This window comes from Mustela nivalis, assembly GCF_964662115.1.
Source record: "Mustela nivalis genome assembly, chromosome: 5".
NCBI lineage: Eukaryota > Metazoa > Chordata > Mammalia > Carnivora > Mustelidae > Mustela > Mustela nivalis.
Window position 1 is genome coordinate 113593424 of NC_139024.1, and position 20912 is coordinate 113614335.

Consider the following 20912-nt stretch of genomic DNA (forward strand, 5'->3'; position numbering starts at 1 on the left):
CAAAAAAAGAAGTGAAATTGTATTTTTCTTAACAGAACCATTTGTGATCTTTTTTTAAAAAATTATTTATTTATTTGACAGCACGCAGGAGCGTGCACAAGCAGGGGAGCTGCAGAGAAAAAAGCAGACTCTCCTCACTGAGCAGGGAACCCCTGTGGGGCTGGATCCCAGGACTCTGGGATCATGACCCCAACCAAAAGCAGAAGGCAGAAGTGAAGACGTGAAGATGCTTAACCACTGAGCCACCCAAGCACTCCTCTCCCATTTGTGATCTTTAAAACAAGTTTCTATCGGGCGCCTGGGTGGCTCAGTTGGTTAAGCAACTGCTTTCAGCTCAGGTCATGATCCTAGAGTCCCGGGATCGAGTCCCGCATCAGGCTCCCAGATCCATGGGGCTCCCAGATCCATGGGGAGTCTGCTTCTCTCTCTGACCTTCTCCTTGCTCATACTCTCTCTCACTGTCTCTCTCTCAAATAAATAAATAAAATATTAAAAAAAAAACAAGTTTCTATCAATAACAAATGAAAGGTAACAGAATGACACCCCAAAATGACTGTAGGAGCTCAGGACATGCCATCCCCAAGTAAGCTGCTTTGATATATTTTGAGCAAATGCAGGAAGAGGCTTTCTCTGAACTCCCCTTTTCTGCCTAAGGGTAGATGCTCCAAAAGGAACTCAACTGGCATAAATCCCATCTTCACGAGGCTCCTCAACCCATAAGACTGATAAAGATGGACATGACACCCAGACAAACTTTGTCACAAATTATCATTCCTCCCATCTATTCTTGGAAGTGCCCATTCATCTTCCCTAAAAATGACTTACTAGCCCCTAAGAAGCTTACATTCCTTCTCTTTCCCCCATTAAAACTGTATTTAAGCCCCAATCCTAAAAGGGTGGGTAGTGTTTCTTATTTTTCCCTGGATAGCTTTCTCTTGTTAGTCTTTTATTACAGGGGTCTCAGCCAAGAACTGAGAAAGAGTAGAGGGCAAATTATCCCCCCTATAACCACCACCAAAGTAGGACAGACAAATTCTACGAGAGAACTTCAAATTGATTCTAGGCCTCTTGGTGCCCACACGGTGCACCCACAAGACCCACCCACCCTCACTTTGTGTTGAGGTGAGCAATCAGATTAAGGAAAAGCCTGGCGTCTTAGAGTTCTCACCAGCAGCTAATATACACGATCCTCATGGATTCCATCAGCTTCTTTGCCTCTGAGGAAAAAAATACAAATGGATTTTCAGTAGTTCACAGGGCCACCCACAATCTGGCTTGTCGCAAATCCCTCTTCCATCATAAGTGGAACCAGAGTGAGCCTGCTGCCCTGCTTTTTCTTGGGGCTAAGTTGGGCATGTGGTGAGAACCCTATGAGGTTAGGCGGGTACATGGGATGCAGAGGGTGGCACCGATCTCTCCCCTTCCATCTAACTTCGCTAAATCTTCAGGACCCGGAGGATTGCGATTTCTGCATACAGAGTGGTAGGAACTCGGTCTCGAGAAAGCTCCCGAGCCCATGCGGAAAGGCAAACTGCGCTCCCCACCCAGGCAGGTGCCTTGACGTATCCCCATTCTGCCCTTGCACTCGGATTCGCCTCGCCGCCCTGGGCCTGCAGCTGTCCCTCCCATTCTCAGGCGGCTCACGGAGGAGGAGTTGCCTAATTCTGCAGAGGATAATGGATTAAACCTTTTCCTTCTAAAGCGGTCGGAAGATGGAGATCCTGCCCCTGTCCTTGGGGTCCAGAATTCGTACTTGCAGGAGGAGCTCGGTCCATTACTAGAAGTGTGGAATTTGGTGCCTGGGCGGGGCGCCCTGCGAGCTGGGGGCTTGGAGTGCTTTGGCGGGAGCTGGCTGAGCGATAGTACCAGAGGCGGCCGGAGGAGAGGGAGCGCGCATAAGGAGGCCTGGTAGGGGGGACCCCATCCAAGCACTCACCAAAGATCTCTTGATGCCTGCTCTGGGGGTAGGTCAAACACCGCCGGCGTTGCAGGTGCTTCTCTGGAAACCCGTCGGGAGAAATGCGCAGATCGACGCGTCCTGGGCCTTGCGGGTAAATCCTTCCTCTCCTCCCAAGGAGGAGCGAGGCCGCGGTCAGGTCCGGGAGGAAGCTGTAAGCCACAACCCGCGGGAAACCGAGAACCCCTGGGTGCGGCCCGGCGCGTTCGGGTGCTGTAGGCTAGGGTGGTGCTCTCGAGCAGCCCAGTCCGCAGTCCAGGGCTGCAGGCGAGATCCCGGCGTGCCCAAGTGGCCAGGATTCGCCGAGGGCGCGCTGCTGCCTCGGGTCAGGCTGTGCCGGGAGGCGTCCCGGAGGGCAGCTCAGCGCGCTCTCCAGCCGAGAGGGACGGCCCTGGGGGCCCCGATGCTGGAGGCGAGGACTCGCGCGAGCGGCCAGAGACCGTGCTCCAGACGGCTGGGGCTGCTTTCGAACTGCTGGTTTCCCCTCTGCCCACAGGCGCCAGAGGAGCGCAGCACCTTCCGCGTAAAGCAGCGTGACACAGACAAGGCTCACAGCTTGTTTGGGACCTCCGAAGGCACAGGGTTGGAAAGAACGGTTCGATCTGCCTTTGATTGCTCAGATAGGCGGGAATTCATGGAGAACGGGGACCGTCTTCTTTCCCCAGCTGGTTCTAGCACGTAGTACTGCACCTGGCACAAATGTTTACGGAAGGGATAGAGAGCTGGGGATTTCAGCTCCGGCGTTGCCACTCACTGGATTTCTGATTCTGAGCTGCTTATCTAACTTCTTTGTTCTTCAATTTCCTCATTTGGAAATGGGAACCTATAAAAATAGTAGGACTTGTAGGATTGCTCAAGAGATTAAATTAATTTAATGCATGCGAGGAGCTCAGGACAATTTCTGGCTCATAGTATTTTCCTAATTCAATTAGCATTATACACCATGATTACCAGCACGTTTCGACTGTCTACAACGTTCTGCTATCAACAATAACTAGTTGCTCTGAATTCAGGAAACTGCTTTACTCACACACACCCCTTTTAAAAATCTCTTTCTACACTCCCTCCTCCACCACTACTAACTAGCTGTGTGTGACCTTGGGCAAGATGTCTAACCTCTCAGGTCCTCATTTTTCATCTGTACAACCGGGATGATAATAATAGTACCCTGATCCTAGAATAGTTCCTAGATCCTAGAATAGTACCTTGTGTTTAAATGAATTAATGTATATAAAGCCCTTAATTATGCTAAGGAAGTGGAAAACACTGAATAATAAATATCAGCTGTTACTATCTGCACATATAAAAATTGTTTTCTTTTTTTCCTTTTTTAAAAGATTTTATTTATTTATTTATTTGACAGAGGGAGACAGGCAGGGAAGGAACACAAATGGGGGAGTGGGAGTGAGAGAAGTAGACCTCCTGCTGAGTAGCATGGTGGGGGGGGGGGGTGCACAGGCAGGGCTCCATCCCAGGACCCTGGGATCCCGACCTGAGCCAAAGGCAGATGCTTAATGACTGGGCCACCCAGGCACCCCCAATAAACTTGTTTTCATGTTATAAATATTTCCATTAAGAAAGAACTTCAGGGGGCATCCCCCAAGTTTTGCATCTTTTAAAAGGCAGTGCTGTTAGAATATATAGATCAATGTTCATACAATTTGAGGGTAGAGAACCAGATCATGGGATCGAATTCTGTCACCGTAAACAAACAATGATAGCTTTTTGCTGAATTAGAATTAAAGCTTTTGATGAAAAAAAAAAAAAAAACTCCCCTATGCCTTGCCCTCCCAAATGTGAAATAAAAAGACAAATTATAAACAGAGAACATGCAGTATATAATTAAGAAATGCATGTTTAACAACATGGGGAAGTGCCTGTTTTATAAAATTTAAGGGTAAAAGACTACAAAACAACACATGGGTCCTTAGGGGCAACTAGTGCAGCAGGATATGACTGGCTTTGGCATCACATCCACTCGGGTTCCCAAGCACAGTGGCTCCTTGACCTCAGTTTCTTCCTCTGTGAAATGGGCCACCCAAACCACTTCACCAGAGTTTTCTAAGAATTCAATGAGAAGACGACCCTGGCTGGTTTAAGTGTCCTACATAAGATAATGCTACTCTCCCTCACTCAGCTGAAAGTTAAACCCTACAGGGTCTATTTTCCAAAATTAGGGTTCCCACTGAATTCACACTTTGGTCTGTGCCTAAACTCAAGTTGAATTTGCTCATCCAGCTCCTTCGAGAGCCAAGGGAGCTGCTGTTCCGCTGCCTTCTTGAGAGATGGTGGTTCCCTGCCGGGTAGAGAGGGGACCCTGAGACTTCCTCAGAGAAACGGATTAGGCCTCTAAGCCCATCCCCGCAGCCTATGCAGGCGGGGCTCACCGTAACCCCGCGATAGGGCAGTCAAGGAGCCACCGCAGGTTGGGGACCTGGGCGGTGGCCTCCAAGCGTCGCACTGCCCGGAAGGGGCGCCAAAGAGAGAGCGGGCCATGGAGCGCCTTCCCCGCTTCCGACCCAGGAGCTCCGGCGACCGCCCGCCACCGCGGGCCGCGGAGAAAGGTGCGAGCTCGCTTTCTGAGGCTGAGAGGGTGGAGAGGAAAATAGAGCTGCGGACTGGGGCAGGTTTAGCTTGGGTCTCCCGAGCGGGAGAAGTCCCCCTCTCTGCCCCAGACCCCTCCCGGAGGTCAAGGTGTGAGCGAGTGGAACCTTCAGTCTAAAGAAAGAACGAGCCAGCTCCTGGGGTCCTCAGGTCAAACTCGCACTTGAATTCCGCCTTTTATCTTTATCCGTGCCTGGAGGGGAAAAGTAGACAGCTGACCCCACCTGAAATCCCCACAATCATCCTCATTTTCTGCTTGCTTAGAGAATGTTCTTCCAGGTCCTAGTTGGGATATAGAGTAAAAGGTTTCACTCCCCACCTCCATCGCAAAGGGCTTAGTAGCACAGATTTTGTGGGGACAGGGGATTCATTTTGCTCTAATTTAGGAATAATTTAAAATACAGAAAAGTACCTGTAATTACCATTTTAGATACGTCTTTCCTCAGCACCTCTCACCAAGCGAGAAAAGAGAATATTGGAATGTTATTATTTATTGGTCAAGTGCCCAAGGGGCAAAAATTAGCTTATCAAATTAAAAACAAAACTAAAATGAAAAACTTGACACAAAATTCCTCTTTTCAAAAATGGACTATTTTCATAAAGCAGTTTTAGGTTCATAGCAAAGCTGATCTGTAAGTCCACAGATTTTCCCCTCTCTCCCAACACCCAATATACATACTTCTTCATCATCAACATCTGCCAGCAGCATACTGGTACATTTGTTACTACGATGAACCCACATGGACATACCACTACCACTCAAGTCCACAGTTTACCTTAGGGTTCACTCCTGGTGTTAGGGTAATTTTGACCTCATACAATGAGTTAGGAAGTATTCCTTCTGCTTCTGTCTTCCTCATATTTGGTAGAATTCACCTTTATGTGGCAGGATAAAGGGAAGGAAGTCCTTCAGAAAGTAGAACAATTCTGGGGGTGCCTGGCTGGCTCAATCCATAGAGCATGCGACTCTTCATCTAGGAATCAGAAGTTCAAGCCCCACATCGCTTGCAGAGATTATTTAAAAAAAAAACAAAAAACAAAAAACAAAAACCAATGAACAAATAAAATAGAACAATACTGAAAATTTAAAACATCTGCTCTGTGAAAGACATTGTTAAGAAAGTGAAAAGAAAAGGGGTGCCTGCTTTGCTCAGTTGCCTTCTGCCTTTGGCTCAAGTCATGATCCCAGGGTCTTGGGATCAAGCCCCCTGTTGGGCTCCTTGTTCAGTGGGGAGCCTGTTTCTCTCTCTGCCACTTCCCTTGCTGTGTGTCCTCTCCCCGTCTCTTTCTCAAATAAATAAATAAAATCTTTAAAAAAAAAAAAATAGGAAGGAAGGAAAAAAAAAAAAAAGTGAAAAGACAAGCCACAGACCCAAAGTGCTTAGAGGGAAATTTATAGCCTTGAATTCATATATTAAAAAAGAAGAAAAATCTAAAATCGATCATCTGAGTTTCCATCTTAGGAAACTGGAAGAAGAGAGGAGCACATTAAATACACAATAAGCAGAAGAAAAGAAATATAAAAATTAGAGTAGATATCAGGGCCACCTGGGTGGCTCAGTTGGTTAAGCATCTTCCTTCTGCTCAGGTCATGATCCCAGGATTCTGGGATCTAACCCTGAGTCAGGTTCTGCTTGCGGGGGGGGGGGGGGGGGGGGGGGGGGGGGGGGGGATTCTGATTCTCCTTCTCCCTCTGCCCACTGCACCTCCCACCCCGCTCCTGCTTTCTCTCTCTCATAAATAAATAATAAAAACCTAAAAAAAATTAGGGTAGATATCGATTGAATAAAATTGAAAACAGGAAATCAGTAGAGAAAATGGATCAAATCAAAAGCAGTTTCTTTGAAAAGAGCAATAAAACCATAAACTTCTAGCCAGGCCAACAAAGAAAAAAAGAGACAAGACATAAATTACTAATATCAAAAATGAAAAAGGGGACATCACTACTTATCCCATGGACTTTAAAAAAATAATGAAGGAGCATTATGAACAACTCTATGTCCACAAATTTGACAATTTAGATGAAATGGATCAATTCCTTGAAAGGCACCATCTGCCCAAACTCATAAGAAGAAATTAGTTGAATAGGAAAGACAAAAAGAAATTAAATCAATGCTTAACTTTACAAAACAGAAAGCAGCAGGCTCAGATATATTCACTGGTGTTTTCTACAAAACATTTAAAGAAGAAAATATACCATATTTTAGCATAGTTTAAAATAGAAAAATTTAGATACATAAAATTCCATCCAAGAAAGGACTGGTTAAAGAAGTGGTAGCAGGGGTGTTCGCAAAGTTCTATTTTTTTTTACCTGGGTCATGGTTACACAGGATTCACTTCATGATAATGATTTCTTTAAATTTTATTTATTTTAGTAACCCCAACCCAATGTGGGGCTCAAACTTATGACCCCAAGATTGAGTCGCACTCTCCCCCAACTGAGCCAACCCTTACTGCATAGTTATTTATTTTTTAAGTTATATCTTTGTTCTATGTACTTTCTGTATGTATAATATATTTCACAATAAAAGTAGCTAAAATTAATACATCTATGTTTAGGAATACTGTGAAATACTATCCAATCAATAAAAGAATAGGTTAAACCAAAGAGAAGAAGGAGAAGGAAGAGGTGGAGGAGGAGGAAGAGGAGGAGGAAGGGGGTGAAAATATACAAATTTTCTACAATCTCCTCCAGAAAATAGATGATAAAGGAAAACTTCCTAACTAATTAACCCCGTACCAAAACCAAAGACTTTGTAAAACTACAGACCTCTTTCTCATGGACCTAGATGCAAAAATCCTCAACAGAATATTAGGATTAGATTGGATTGGATTAAACTAGACTAGATTAGATTAGTGAAAGACCCCTCTCCCCTTGCTAAAGGCTTGTTTAAGTAACTTGATGTCCCCAAAGCACCCCCTATCCCCTTGCTGAAGGCTTGATTGTTCCCATAGTCGGATGGCAACACATACCAGGATATCTATTGTCTGTGATCACCCGGTCTGTCAAAAGAAAAGACAAATGAGGAATAGAGTGTACCTGGGACTTTCCAGAGTGCTGAGCCAAGGCCCACCAGAACAAACCGTTGTGTCCTTGCCTTAAACCCAGCGCCTGACAATGCTTGATTTAAGTTAACCAATCAGATTCCTGTAACCAAGCATCTGCTTCTGTAAGCTCACTTCCCGCCACCCCAACCCTTGCCCTATATAATCTGCTCCCCAATCTATCCTGGCGCCCTCAGCCCACAAAGGCTGATGCCTCCGCAGGCGCCTGTGTAACCAATAAACCTCTTGCAACTTGCATCCAGTGGAGGCTTGGTGTCTGCTTCTTGGGTGCGGATCGAGGGTCTTTCAATTAGAAATCTAATTCAACAAAATCCCTCTCTAAAGGTCATTAATACTATCCATTTCATATAAAGTATTAGATAATGATATTAAATATGAGACACATTTATGCGTTTATCTATTTTCTGGGTGCTTTAGTAGCACTGTAATCCTATTTCTCCAGAGATGTTACAGTTAATCCCATGTGAGTTAACCTATTCAACCTGTATGGAGCAGGTTTAGTTAACGGTTTTCCTCTTTTTCATTCCCCAGCACAACATATTAGATAACTACTTTGATAGGTGAGTGAACTGAGATTTGTTTAGATAATTCAGAGATCCTAATCAAAGAAGGGGCACTCCTAGCTGACTTACAGCACTGAAATATTGTGTTCAGCCACAGAGCCACCGTGCAATGATGGGAGTGCTTCAAGCATTTATTAAATTTATTTCGTTAGCTCTAATACTACAGCAACTATTCAGGTCAAGTGTTGTGTGCAGTGTTGAAGCACCATTTTTAGCCCAGGGATTTTTAAGCTGTGAGTCATTTTATTTTGTGGATTACAACCAATATTTTAAAAATGAATATAGGGTTAAGTATATCAAGTGCTACTCTGATAGCAATAGCAAATGCTGTTTTGTCACCCCTCTGTTTCAAATTTTTTTATGTATGTACTGGGTCATGTTGCAAAAGGGACTGATGTTTACGAGTCACTGAGATGGGTACTTGGAGTGGGAGTTCAGCAGGGCAAAGCAAAAAGGGAGACCCCGGTGTCCCACGCCTGAAAAGGAACACGAAGCCGGCGCAATGACACGTTCAAGGAGCGCTCACACGTTAAAGAGAGTGGATTGGTCAAACCTTCAGAGTCCCGCCCACGACGTCTCCTGCACCAATGGCTGTGCGGCCAGGGCTGGGCGGGGCGGGGAAGGGGCGGGGCGAGCCGCGAGCGGGCTCCTTAAGTAGCGGCTGCGTGGAAGCACTAGTAGAAAAGTCTACGACGGCACGGTGGAGTGGTGTAGAGCCAGACGGGAGCGACGTCGGACGCGCCGGATCTTCCTCACGGAACCATGTCAAGGCAAGAAGGAGGCGCTAACGCCTCCTCGTGGGTCGTTGCCTCCCGGCGAAGCTCGGCAGTGTTCCGTGCTCCGGAAAGGAGGCCGGCGGAGGACCCGAGTCTGAGAGGTTCGGAGGCCCGTAGGGGCGGCAGAGGTGGCGGCTTGAAGAACTCCGGCCTCCAGCAACCTGTGACCGCGGGCCTCCGAGAACCGCCGCTTTGCTTTGGATTGAAGAACGTGTGGGTGGGCGCTGTGATCGGTGAGTGAAAGAGGATGGGTGTGCGGGACAGGGCCGGGGGCGGAGCCTGGGCAAGGAGTCCATGCCCTACTCTCCTCGCCTCCGATCAGCCGCCACTTAATGAATTCAGGACTTGACCTGGGTTATTCATAATACCTTAGGATGCTGTACTTAGTCATTTAATGCACATTTGATATTTCGTGGAGACGATATTTTGGTAGAACAAACAGATGTATGAAATCTTTGGGATGAAAGGTCAAGGCTTTTCACAGTTTACCCCAAAGTGAACAACAAAGCAGTCCTGAGTACAGTCTGTTCCTTTGGGCACCATTTAGAGCCATTGAACAAGGTTTAGGATATTATGGGGTTGTTCAGACCATTGGCCATATCTTGCACTTAGTTTCTGAAAAACAGGATCTTTTTTCTTAGTACATCTTGAGTCTTCCAAATTCACCTTTGAGAAACATTTAGAAACAATAGGAATAGAGATTTGCCCCCGTTTGTGACCATTAAGACTGAGGATAAATTCCAACATTTTCCCTATTAGGTATGGGAGCTAATACTTTGTTTACCCTCTTTTAAACCTGGTTTAAAAACAATAACCACGTTTTTTTAGGCTGCTATTAAATAGCGCATTAGGAGATTGATTGCTAGACCAGCTAGAGATCAGTGTTCCGTCAAGAAGGCTCAGGCTCGAAGATCTGACAAGTGATGCCCTTTAAGTGAAAGCCACTAGGTTTGAGCTGAAAATCACTAAACACTTATTGAGCTCCTGTGACAGTGCTAGACGGCACCTGCTTAATGTTGGTCTGGAACTACTTTTTTTTCCTTAGTGTAGTTTAAAAAAAATTAAGCTTAATTTTAGGGTTACAGTGTGCGGTACAGTACTTTTAACTGTAAGAACAATGTTGGGTGACAGAGCTGTAGAATGTTGTCATGTTGCATGACTGAAACTATCCATTAAACAACTAACTCCCTATTACCCCCTTTTCCCATCCCTGGAAAATACCATTCTATTTTGTTTCTTTGTTGGACTACATTAGATACCTCCAAGAAGATCATGCTCTATGTGTTTTTTGTGATTGGCTTATTTCATTTAGCGTAACTGTCCTCAAGTTTTATTCATGTTACAAATGATAGAATTTCCTTTTTTAAGGCCTAAATCTTCTCTAGCATGTATATACTATGTTTCTTCATCCAGTCATCTGTTGGTAGACATTTAGCTTGGTTCCACCTCATGACTATTGTGAGTAATGCTGTAATGAACATGGGAGTCTAGATAGCTCTTTGAGATAGTGGTTTTGTTTCCTTTGGATATAGATCCATAAATGGAATTGCTAAATCCTATGGTAGTTATATCTTTAGTTTTGGGGGGGGGACCCTGCATGCTTGCACCAATTTATATTCCCACCAAGAGTGCACAAGTCTTCCCTTTTCTGCACATTCTCACCAACACTTATCGCTTATATTTTTTAAGATTATTCATTTATTTGAGAGTGAGAGAGCAGAGTGAGTGTGCATGAGTGGGGGGAAGGGGCAGAGGGAGAAGCAGATTCTCCACTGAGTAGGGAGCCAGACAAAGGGGGCTCCATCCCAGGACCCTGAGATCATGATCTGTGCTGAAGGCAGCCACTTAACCCACTGAGCCACCCAGATAACCCTCTTGTATTTTTCTTTCTTCCCTTCTTCCTTCCCTCCCCCATTCCTTCCTTCCTTTCTTTCTTTCCCTTTTTAAAGATTTTATTTATTTATTGGAGAGAGAGAGAGACAGAGATAGCGAGAGTGAGAAGCAGGTTCACTGCTGAGCAGGGAGCACAATGCGGGGCTTCATCCCAGGACCCTGGGATCAAGACCTAAGCCGAAGGCAGCCGCTTAATCAACTGAGCCACCCAGGTGCCCCACTCCTTTCTTGTATTTTCGATAGCCATTCTAATAGGTATGAAGTGATACCCAATTGTGATTTTGATTACAACTTTTAAAAAATTTTATTTTTAAAAATAGGTCGTGGGGGGTCAAAAATAAAAGACATCCAAAGTACAACAAACACGAAAATACAGGTAAGTGGTCTGAGATCTTAAATCCTCAAAGAGTGTAGTTCTTTTCTAACTTTACTTTTTGTTTAGCTATTAACATAACTGTAGTAATTTAGTAGCAATGTAGTAATTTCACATACTGTGGTCCATTCCAGGTCCAGGTTTTGTGACTCCTGGAGGAAAAATCTTTACAGATAATCTCCACTGACAAATGAGATCGCTGAGGAAATATTCATTATGCACTTCCTGGCTCTCATGTCTCAAACATTGACCCACCCCTGTGTTCCCAGTCTCAGCAGCAACATCATTCACCCAGTCCCGGAGCCAGGAATCTCCGATAACTTCCTGTTCCTTATCCTGTAACCAGTGCTTTCTATTTCCTGGTGTTCTCAAGGAGAATCCCATCATTTGGGGTGTTCTCCCCTAATGGTTCACCCTGCTTCCAGTCTTACCCCCTTTAACCATCCTCTGCCATGACCAGGACAATAATTGTGTTCATAATTTTTCTTTTCATGCATAAAAACTTTTTCTGATATCTCAGGGTCTTAAGAAGTCCAGACTTCTTAGCATGGTCCACTTGATCTAGCTCCTTTTCCTTCACTCCTTCCTCGAACTCTCTTTTGAGTGTCACCAGCTGGACTCCTGCCACACTTTCTCCTATCTTAGCTGTTAGAACTCCTGCTCCTAAGGGAGGTCTAAGACCTTCTGCATCCCCATTCTAGGTAGGTCTCTTTCCCATCTTCTCAGCATCAGTTTCAGCCTCATTGAAAAACTTCCACAGAGTTGTCTGTAAACAGTGCCAATGGCAAGCTCTGAATCACCAGTCAGACAGCATTTGGTGCAGCAGTTTCTAGTTACTATTGAATCAGTGTGGGTATCTGAGATTTATGTACACTGAAAAATGTGACTTGTAGATCTTATCCTCCAAATGTCATCTCAGCCTCGTAGTAAGTTGGTTCCATTACCATATATGTGGTGAAAGTAGGGCATTCCCTCAAGTCCAAGAGTTCCTGTAAGTAACCTGACAGTTCAGTCAGCTGGTATTTATATACCACAAAGCAAATCCCTACAGTTGAGCAAGATTTGCCAAATTACTATTTGATAGTTAAGAGGACAGATTAACACCTTAATCTTCTAAAACTTGTTGCTGAATTTATTCTCTAGTGGTCACAGTAGCTTTTACTTACTTTTTTAAAAGATTTATTTACTTGAGAAAAAGTGAGCGGGAGGGAGAGAGAATCTAAAGCAGACTCTACACTGAGCATAGAGACCAACGTGGGACTCACTCCCACTGTGCTGGGATCATGACCTGAGCTGAAACCGAGAGTCAGATGTTTAACTGACTGAGTCACCCATGCACCCCTGTCAGAGTAGTTTTTAAATTTAGATTGTCCTGCTCCTTTTCATCCAAACAGGGGATGAATCTCAGGATAAATTTGTTGACTGTAGAATGCCTTCAAAAATTAGAAATTAAGGGGCACCTGGGTGGCTCAGTCATTGGGTGTCTGTCTTCGACTTGGGTCATGATCCCAGGGTCCTGGGATCGAGCCCCGCATGGCAGGGGCTCCTTACTCAGTGAGGAGCCTGCTTCTCCCTCTCCCACTCTTCCTGCTTGTTGTATCTCTGTCAAATAAATAAATAAAATCTTCTTTAAAAATTAGAAATTAAGATACTGACTGATAGCAATACTATATTTCCTTTAAATTTTTATACTGTTTGTAGCTGAGTGATTTTTGGATGTGGGGGGCATGGTAAGAGGACTTCAGTCTCACCTATTTTTCTGCTGCATCTAGATAATAAAAGGTCATTCAGAAGAAGCAGAGGTCAGAATCTTTGGCGACAAGGTGATGCAGGTGAAGGCCAAAACAGTGATAGATAATCTTGTTAAAAAACAAGAAAATTACAGTTCAAAGCTCAGAGCTGGTAAGTAATTTTTGCTTACTGTATATAGCCTTATAAAATTAAAAAAATTGCATTCAGTGTTATAAGGCATTATAGTTGAGGCTTCTCTTGATAACAAAGCTTCAGACTGCCATCATTAAATCTTATCTTCTAGGGACTTTTTTTTCTTTGAAATCCCAGAATACTGTTTTCCTCAAATTAAGACACTTAATCTCTGTGGTTAAGCCTAGCAGTTTTACTTTTAGCCACAGATAGGTGAAAACAAAAATAACCTTTTAATACATTCACTCTTAATGGTAGAAGAAGGATTATTCTGACCTTCTGATTCTATGGTCTCTTCCTCTCTGGAACCTGACTGATTTTGGAAAAGTATCTAGTTATTTGGTATTTAAAGAATCTCTAGGGTACCTGGCTGGCTCAGTCAGTATAAATGCGATTCTTGATCCTCGGGTCACAAGTTTAAGCCCTAGGCTGGGTATAGAGTTTACTTAAGAAAAATCTCAGATTTTGTTAAAAACAAAACAAAAACAAAAATTCAGACCTGCTTGGACTAGAGAAAAAGCCATTATTGAGCCATTTCCAGAAGCAACGTGAAAGTAAAAAGAACTGCATTTTAGGTTCAGAGGGCAGTGTTGCCTCATATAGTGTTTCTTGGGAAGGGAACTTTAGGAAAGCCTTTAAAACTCTTCATCTGTTAACCTGGGGGGACATCTGGCTCACAGGATTCTTATAAGCTTAACATGATTTATCAGCAAACACTAGGCTCTCCTAATTTTCCTTCTCTTCAATAAATGTATTTTCCTCATTTATCCTCATAATCTGGTATTATCCTCATAAATATCCTCATAAATCTGGTAACTGACAAACCATGACTACTACTGTCATAGCATTGGAGTACTAAAACCCACATTTTATATTTTAAGCATTATTGTCTTGTTTTTAAACAAAATAGTAAAGTGGTTTGGGGGAATTTGTACAATTAGGATTTGTTTTGAAACTAATTCGATAAAAATATTTTAACAGATGTTGTTGCATTCCAACCTTCTGTTGGAAGAGATGTAAAGACAGATAGTAATGTTACAGAGAATCAGCCATTGATTGATTGGGATCAGATTCGAGAAGATGCTTTGAAATGGGGGAGAAAAAAATGGGAAGGTTAGTGCTATATCCGAACATTTACATGTGGTGTTGATGTATCACTTGAGCTCTTGTTTTTTTTTTTTAGCCTCTGAGGTTTTTATCCTATAAAATGTCTTATTTCTAGTAATGAAATTAATACGAAAAATGATAATAAAGTATTAAGTGCTACAAATAGTCTCTAGGGCAAGATTTTTTTCTGTGTTGTCTGTGCCGTAATCTATGTTCTAAGTGGGAAATTAAAATATTATACTTAACATTTTGTCTTATTTTAGGTAACTCACAGAAGGAGTTTAATAATAAATGGAAAGAAAATGGGGCATAAGGGGAAAATGAAGGTGATAAACATGCCAACCATAAGTGGTTTAACATTGTTGCCTACGGTTGAATAAAAATTGATCCTGGAGTGTCCTGGTTGACAGCAGCAAAATAAAAAGGGAAAACCGTTTAATAAAGAAAGAAACATAGTTCTTGAGATTTGGGTTTGTCCATTTGCTTTAGTTTTAAATGACTCTCACCTGGAATTATATACAGAGTGTTATGTTTCATGTTATAGTCACTAAATTTCAGGGTAAATTCAGGTAACAATTCTGGCTATCAGAGTGAGGCGGCAACACAACCTTTATTAAAAATTTAAAAGCTAATGGACTGAAAAATTAAAAGGAAAAAAAAAAGCTAATGGACTGATAGTGACCAATATTAACAATGACTAATTCAGGGGTTGGTCTATGTGCATGTTGTTACCAGTGCCACCTGGACAGGATATGTGGTGGGAAGATATGGAGTAGGGAGGCCAGACAAAGGATTTAGATTCAGAGGAAGTTTTTAAGGCATATAATAAAACAAAAAGTAGCCTCAGAAAGTGGAAAAAGAAATACTCTATTCCTAGACAGAAATGGGACAGACCATCAAAAGAAAAGAAAAAAAAAAATCAGTCTACTGTGTTTTAGAGAAGATTAATCAATTGGGATGATTGTCTTATAAGCCATACTTTCTTTTTTTTTTTAACTATGAAAAATGTTTATTTGTTATAAAACAAGTAATTTCATCCCAACTTAAGAATAATAAAAATTGTACCAATACATACAGCTTTCTTTTTAACGATGGGTTTTTAAAAAATTCTTTATTTTTTTCTTTTATATTAAACTTAATTATTAAAATTCTTTCTTGGGTAAAAAATGTGATCAAAAGGTAAACTAAAACAGATTTCAGAGACTAGCATCAGCCTGACTGGCAAAGAACAGATATCTAAAATTGTAAGGGTGAATTTAATAAGTATTTTAGTTTTATTTCTGTTACTTTGAATATGTTTCAGTGAAATGTAAAGTCTGATAATTTATTGAAGGTTTAACTTTAATCTTTGTCCCAGATCTACCGCCAATTAAGAAAAACTTTTATGTGGAGTCAGAAACAACAAGTTCAATGTCCCAGGTGCAAATAGACACTTGGAGGTGGGTGCTTTTATTGCCTTAAGTATTTGTATAGTTGCTACTCATTAGGGAAACCTTTAAAGTGATTACATTTGAAGGCTACACCTCTGGTGTTAACATGAACTTGATTGCATCCTACATGATATTTTAGAACATTGCTCTTCAATAAACCTTTCTGTAAAGATGGGAAAAGAGCTATATTTGTATCTGATAGAGCAGTCATTATCTATATAGCTACTGAATACTTAAAATATGACTAGTATAATGGAGGAACTGAGTTTTCCATTTGAAATTTTAAAAGACTCATTTGGTTAGTGCCTGCTGTATTTGACAACACTTTTAGAGAATTATTTCTACAACTGTTGAAAATGAGTTGATTCAATGCATTTCTTATTCTTCAGTACTTACTATCTGGAATTAAAGGTCCTGACAGCAACATTTTTTTTTTCTCTCAAAGTCTGTTGTAAAACTAAGTATGGTACAGCAGAAAGAAGAGTTATTCTAGCTCAAACTTTGGATAAGTAACTGATGATCACCTGTCAAAGGAGAATGATTACCTTTTAGCAGAATTGTTGAGGACAAGGTTCCATACTTATTTTTGTGTCTGCAAAGTCTTATTTGAATCATGAAGTATGTGATTTTCAGGCTCTATTCCTATTTCCATGAAATTTCACTGGCCCCTTCATAAAATGGAATTTTTTCCCCTCTTTTTTTAAAAGATTTTATTTACTTGACAGAGTATGAGTAGGCAGACTGGCAGGCAGAGGGAGAGAGAGAAGTAGGCTCTCCACTGAGCAGGGAGCCGGACATGGGGCTCGATCTCAGGACACTGGGATCATGACCTGAGCTAAAGGCAGACGCTTAACAACTGAGCCACTCAGGCACTCCTTTTTTCCCTTTCTGATAACTATTCTGATTAGAAAAAGATGTGTTCACTTCTATTTCTTTGTGGTTACATCTTACTGTAACTTTACAGTTGCAGTTGAATTTCTAGATACAATGAACTAATGCTGGCAAAAATTTCTGGCTTAGGGAATGAAGTGACTAAAGCTGCTAAGATTTGTTCTATTTTTCCTTAAAGGAAAGAAAATTATAATATAATGTGTGATGACCTGAAAGAAGGTGAAAAGCGTCATATACCCAATCCTACCTGTAAGTTTGAGGATGCTTTTCAGTGTTTTCCTGAGGTTATGGAAAACATTAAAAAGGCAGGCTTTCAAAAGCCAACACCGATCCAGGTATGCTTTTCTCCCTTTCTTTCTTTAATTCCAATATTTTGCTGACAGTTACCCCTACCAAACAATATCTGATTAATTTTTTAAAGATTTTTTTTTTTTGAGAGAGAGAGAGTACAAGTATGGGGGTGGAGAGGGAGGAGGGAGAAGCAGACTTCCCATTGAGCAGGAAACCCACTGTGGGGCTCCATCCCAGGACCCTAGGATTATGACCAGAGCCCAATGCAGACCCTTCACGGAGCCATGCGGGCACCACAATATCTGATTATTAGATGTTAAATCAGCAGGGAGTAACTATCCCTTCTGAGCATTCCCCTGAAACCCCCCTGTACCACCAGTGCCTAGCACTTAAAAATGTTTATTGAAAGAAGTTTGGGCCTAGGAGAGGAGGGGCATGTGACTAGAAGATGTACTTTTAATTTTAATGTTGATCTTTCTTTTTTAGTCGCAGTCATGGCCGATAGTTCTACAGGGCATAGATCTTATAGGAGTAGCCCAAACTGGAACAGGGAAGACATTGTCCTACCTAATGCCCGGATTTATACACTTGGACTCACAGCCTGTGTAAGAATTTCTGCAACGGGGTTCTCTTTATGGGGGGTTAGCAGATATGGATACCAAAAATGCAAGTTTCTTTTTGTCTGTTGCATTGGTCAAAAAGTAATGCCAAGCCTCAGGGAAATGCACTTGTACTGTGGTGGTGAGAGTATAAATTGTCAAAACATTTTTAGAAAGCCATAGGTAGTCTTAATAGTGAAATACCAATGTTTAAATTATCATTTCCAATTATGTGAGACAATGTTGACCATGCTAAATGAAAAGATTGGTATCTGAACCCTTGGGAGTCTTTTAGTGTGCTGTTCTTCAATATTTTTACATGTTTTGTAAATGTGTGTGACATCCATTGCTACAAATTCTGAAAGCACTGAGCAAATATACTATGTACCTGAATCAGGTACTTTAACAGTTATTTTCTCTCCAAAGAATTAGAGGAGAAAGGAATGGACCAGGCATGTTAGTCCTTACACCTACCCGCGAGTTAGCACTTCAAGTAGAATCTGAATGTTCTAAGTATTCATACAAAGGCCTTAAAAGGTAAGTCATCTTTGTCCCTTCTTGCATCGCATTGTAATAAATCCTAGTTTTATACATTCTCCCTATTATTTTTCACACATGTAGAGAATCTGAATGGCTTAGCATGGGTCAGGCATTGCCGCAGTCCAAATCAATGGTAGCCAGGGCAGTGAGGTCAAGTAACAGTGATGCAAATGTCGCTCTTGAGGACACATCCTTGTGGGCTGATGGGTATGGATGGTTTTAGAATGGGGCTAATACTACCCAGAAGGTATCTGATACTCTTTCTGACATACATTCTTTTTACTGTGTTATTTTATACCCAAAATGCTTTGGTTAGTTGGGATTTTGCTTTGTGGTGGGACATTCCTTACCTGAACATGAACCCTTTTTTTTTTTTTAAGTGTTTGTATATATGGCGGTGGAGATAGAAATGGACAAATACAAGATCTGAAAAAAGGAGTAGACATTATTATTGCAACTCCTGGAAGACTGAATGATCTACAAATGAATAACTTTGTTAACCTCAGAAGTATAACCTACTTGGTAATGATGGAGGGTTTGGGATACTGGGAGGAGGAACTGAACTCTTATTAAACTCTTTTTTTTTTTTTTTAAGATTTTATTTATTTATTTATTTGTCAGAGAGAGAGAGAGAGTGAGCGAGCGTGCACACAAGCAGGCAGAAGCAGAGAGAGAAGTGGGCTTCCTGCCAAGCAAGGAGCCTGATGTGGGACTTGATCCTAGGACACTGGAATCATGTCCTGAGCCAAAGGCAGTGACTTGACCGACCGAGCCACCCAGGCGTACCCCCCACCTTTTTTTTTTAAGATTTTTAAGTAATCTCTACACCAAACCTGGTGTTCAAACTTGCAATCCTGAGATCAAGGGACACTAGCTCTACTGACTGAGCCCGCTGGGTGCACAGAACTGAACTCTTATTAAAACAGTTCTTTAGAATGGTTGTCCATTTTATAATGGTTTCAAATCCTAGGGATAGTTTCCATTCCCTCTAGTATATTAAAATAAGGATTTTGAGAATTCTATTTTAGTTTTTTTTTTAATAAATGTTGGAGAATGTAGAGTTGTATAAAAGAAAATTAAAATCCATGTGTTTTTTTTTTTTACTCTTTATTTTTTATAAGATTTATTTTAGAGAACACATGCACGTGGGGTGGGAGGGGATGGTGGGTGTGGCACAGAGGGAGAGGATCTCAAGCAGACTCCTGCACTGAGCCTAGAGCCCATTGTGGGGCTCAGTCCCCAAATTCCAAGGTCAGGCGTCCCTCCATGTGGATATTTAAGACATTTAAAGTTTTTCTTAGATCTAGAAACTGTTAGCCAACTTAAAGAATCAAGTCAGTCTATTACAACTGTAGATCACTTTGTCTTGAAGAAACTAAAACAGTGGCTTAAGTAATAGGGGAAATGAGAGAACAGTTCCCTTACCATGGTATTCTGTTCATAAAGAGAGCATATTTCCCATATCTAAGGTAGCCGCTGTTGATTTTGATGCAGGTACTAGATGAGGCCGACAAGATGCTAGATATGGGATTTGAACCTCAGATAATGAAGATTTTATTAGATGTGCGCCCAGACAGGCAGACTATTATGACAAGGTAGGTGTATGCCTAACTGCTAGTCTGTAAAATAGAAATTGGTGGCCTGAACCCTATTCTTTTGGATTTCTGCAGAGGATTTTAGAGCATTGTTTGAAGGTGTCTTGAGATCCTCAGGTAAAAGATTTGTCATCACTTAGGAATAGCAACTCAGTGTAACTGCGGAACAATGACTGGGTTTCCTAAGTTACAGAGAGACTTTTTTTTTTTTTTTTTGGAGCGGACTTTTTTTTTTTTTTTAAGATTTTATTTATTTATTTGACAGAGAGAGATCACAGGTAGGCAGAGAGGCAAGCAGAGAGAGAGAGAGAGAGGGAAGCAGGCTCCCTGCTGAGCAGAGAGCCCAATGTAGGACTCGATCCTAGGACTCTGAGATCATGACCTGAGCCGAAGACAGCGGCTTAACCCACTGAGCCACCCAGGCGTCCCATGGAGCGAACATTTTTAAAAAAGATTTATTTGACAGAAAAAGTGAGAGAGCATAAGCAGGGGGAGCCTCAGAGAGTAAGGGAGAAGCAAGCTCCCAGGGAGCCCGATGTGGGGCTCAAATCCAAGACTGGGATCATGACCTGAGCAGAAGGCAGATGCTTAACTACTGAGCCACCAGGCGCCCCACAGAGATTTCTATAAAAACCTAAGGGGGGGGACCTCTCCTTGGAGAGGAGATTTTATATCATAGTGGTGGTCTCAAATTTGAATGATCACCTGTCCTTAGAGATAAACCTTTGATTGCCCAGTAACTTTTGCGCAATATAAAACTGAGAAACAATGATTGTCATTTAAACACAGACTGATCTATAGACTATTATCTCCTGGGCTTATATGACCTATGTGCCATTAACATAAAAAAGAATAGTATATAATTGGAAAATACATTAAATTTTCTCACTTGTTTTGTTTTTAATACCACTCTCATTTGTTTTTTGCTAATATTCCCATTATTGTAATTACTGTGAAAGTACAAAAGATGATTGCTTTCATAATATATGGATGAAAAAACATTTGAAGTTATATGTTCTTTCATCAGTACACTTCATATGCCTTTATTTTGCATATGCATCTGGTTTTTTGCCTGTTGACAATGAATGCTAACAAAATACTAGGGTTTTTTTTTTCTGTTTTTCTTTAATGAAGGCCAAGAAAAAACTAATCTATGAATTCATTTTAAATTATTAGAATTTAGGTTAGAATTTAAGGTGTAGGTCTCCTTTACCTTATAAACCTTATTTAAAGGTTTCATGTAGTAGCTTTGTTATAGTTGAGCTATTCTTTGTGAAATATACATTGTCTGTAAAGTCTCCCTT

At 41.7% G+C, this 20912-nt stretch overlaps 1 protein-coding gene across 3 annotated transcripts in view; it reads left to right on the forward strand.

Annotated features, from left to right (window-relative positions):
* Positions 1 to 20912, forward strand: part of DDX43 (DEAD-box helicase 43) — a 53402-nt gene that overhangs the window by 26509 nt on the left and 5981 nt on the right. The window contains exons 1-10 of one of the 3 annotated variants that reach the window (XM_082729779.1): positions 8853 to 9199; positions 11180 to 11235; positions 13005 to 13134; positions 14137 to 14268; positions 15620 to 15701; positions 16762 to 16918; positions 17361 to 17479; positions 17900 to 18010; positions 18394 to 18535; positions 19508 to 19608. In XM_082729779.1, the coding sequence (XP_082585905.1) occupies positions 8953 to 9199; positions 11180 to 11235; positions 13005 to 13134; positions 14137 to 14268; positions 15620 to 15701; positions 16762 to 16918; positions 17361 to 17479; positions 17900 to 18010; positions 18394 to 18535; positions 19508 to 19608 (1277 nt within the window). In that variant the 5' untranslated portion in view covers positions 8853 to 8952. Of the gene's footprint in view, positions 1 to 8852; positions 9200 to 11179; positions 11236 to 13004; positions 13135 to 14136; positions 14269 to 15619; positions 15702 to 16761; positions 16919 to 17360; positions 17480 to 17899; positions 18011 to 18393; positions 18536 to 19507; positions 19609 to 20912 lie in introns of those variants that run through there. The other 2 variants (XM_082729780.1, XM_082729781.1) reach the window with 2 other exon arrangements.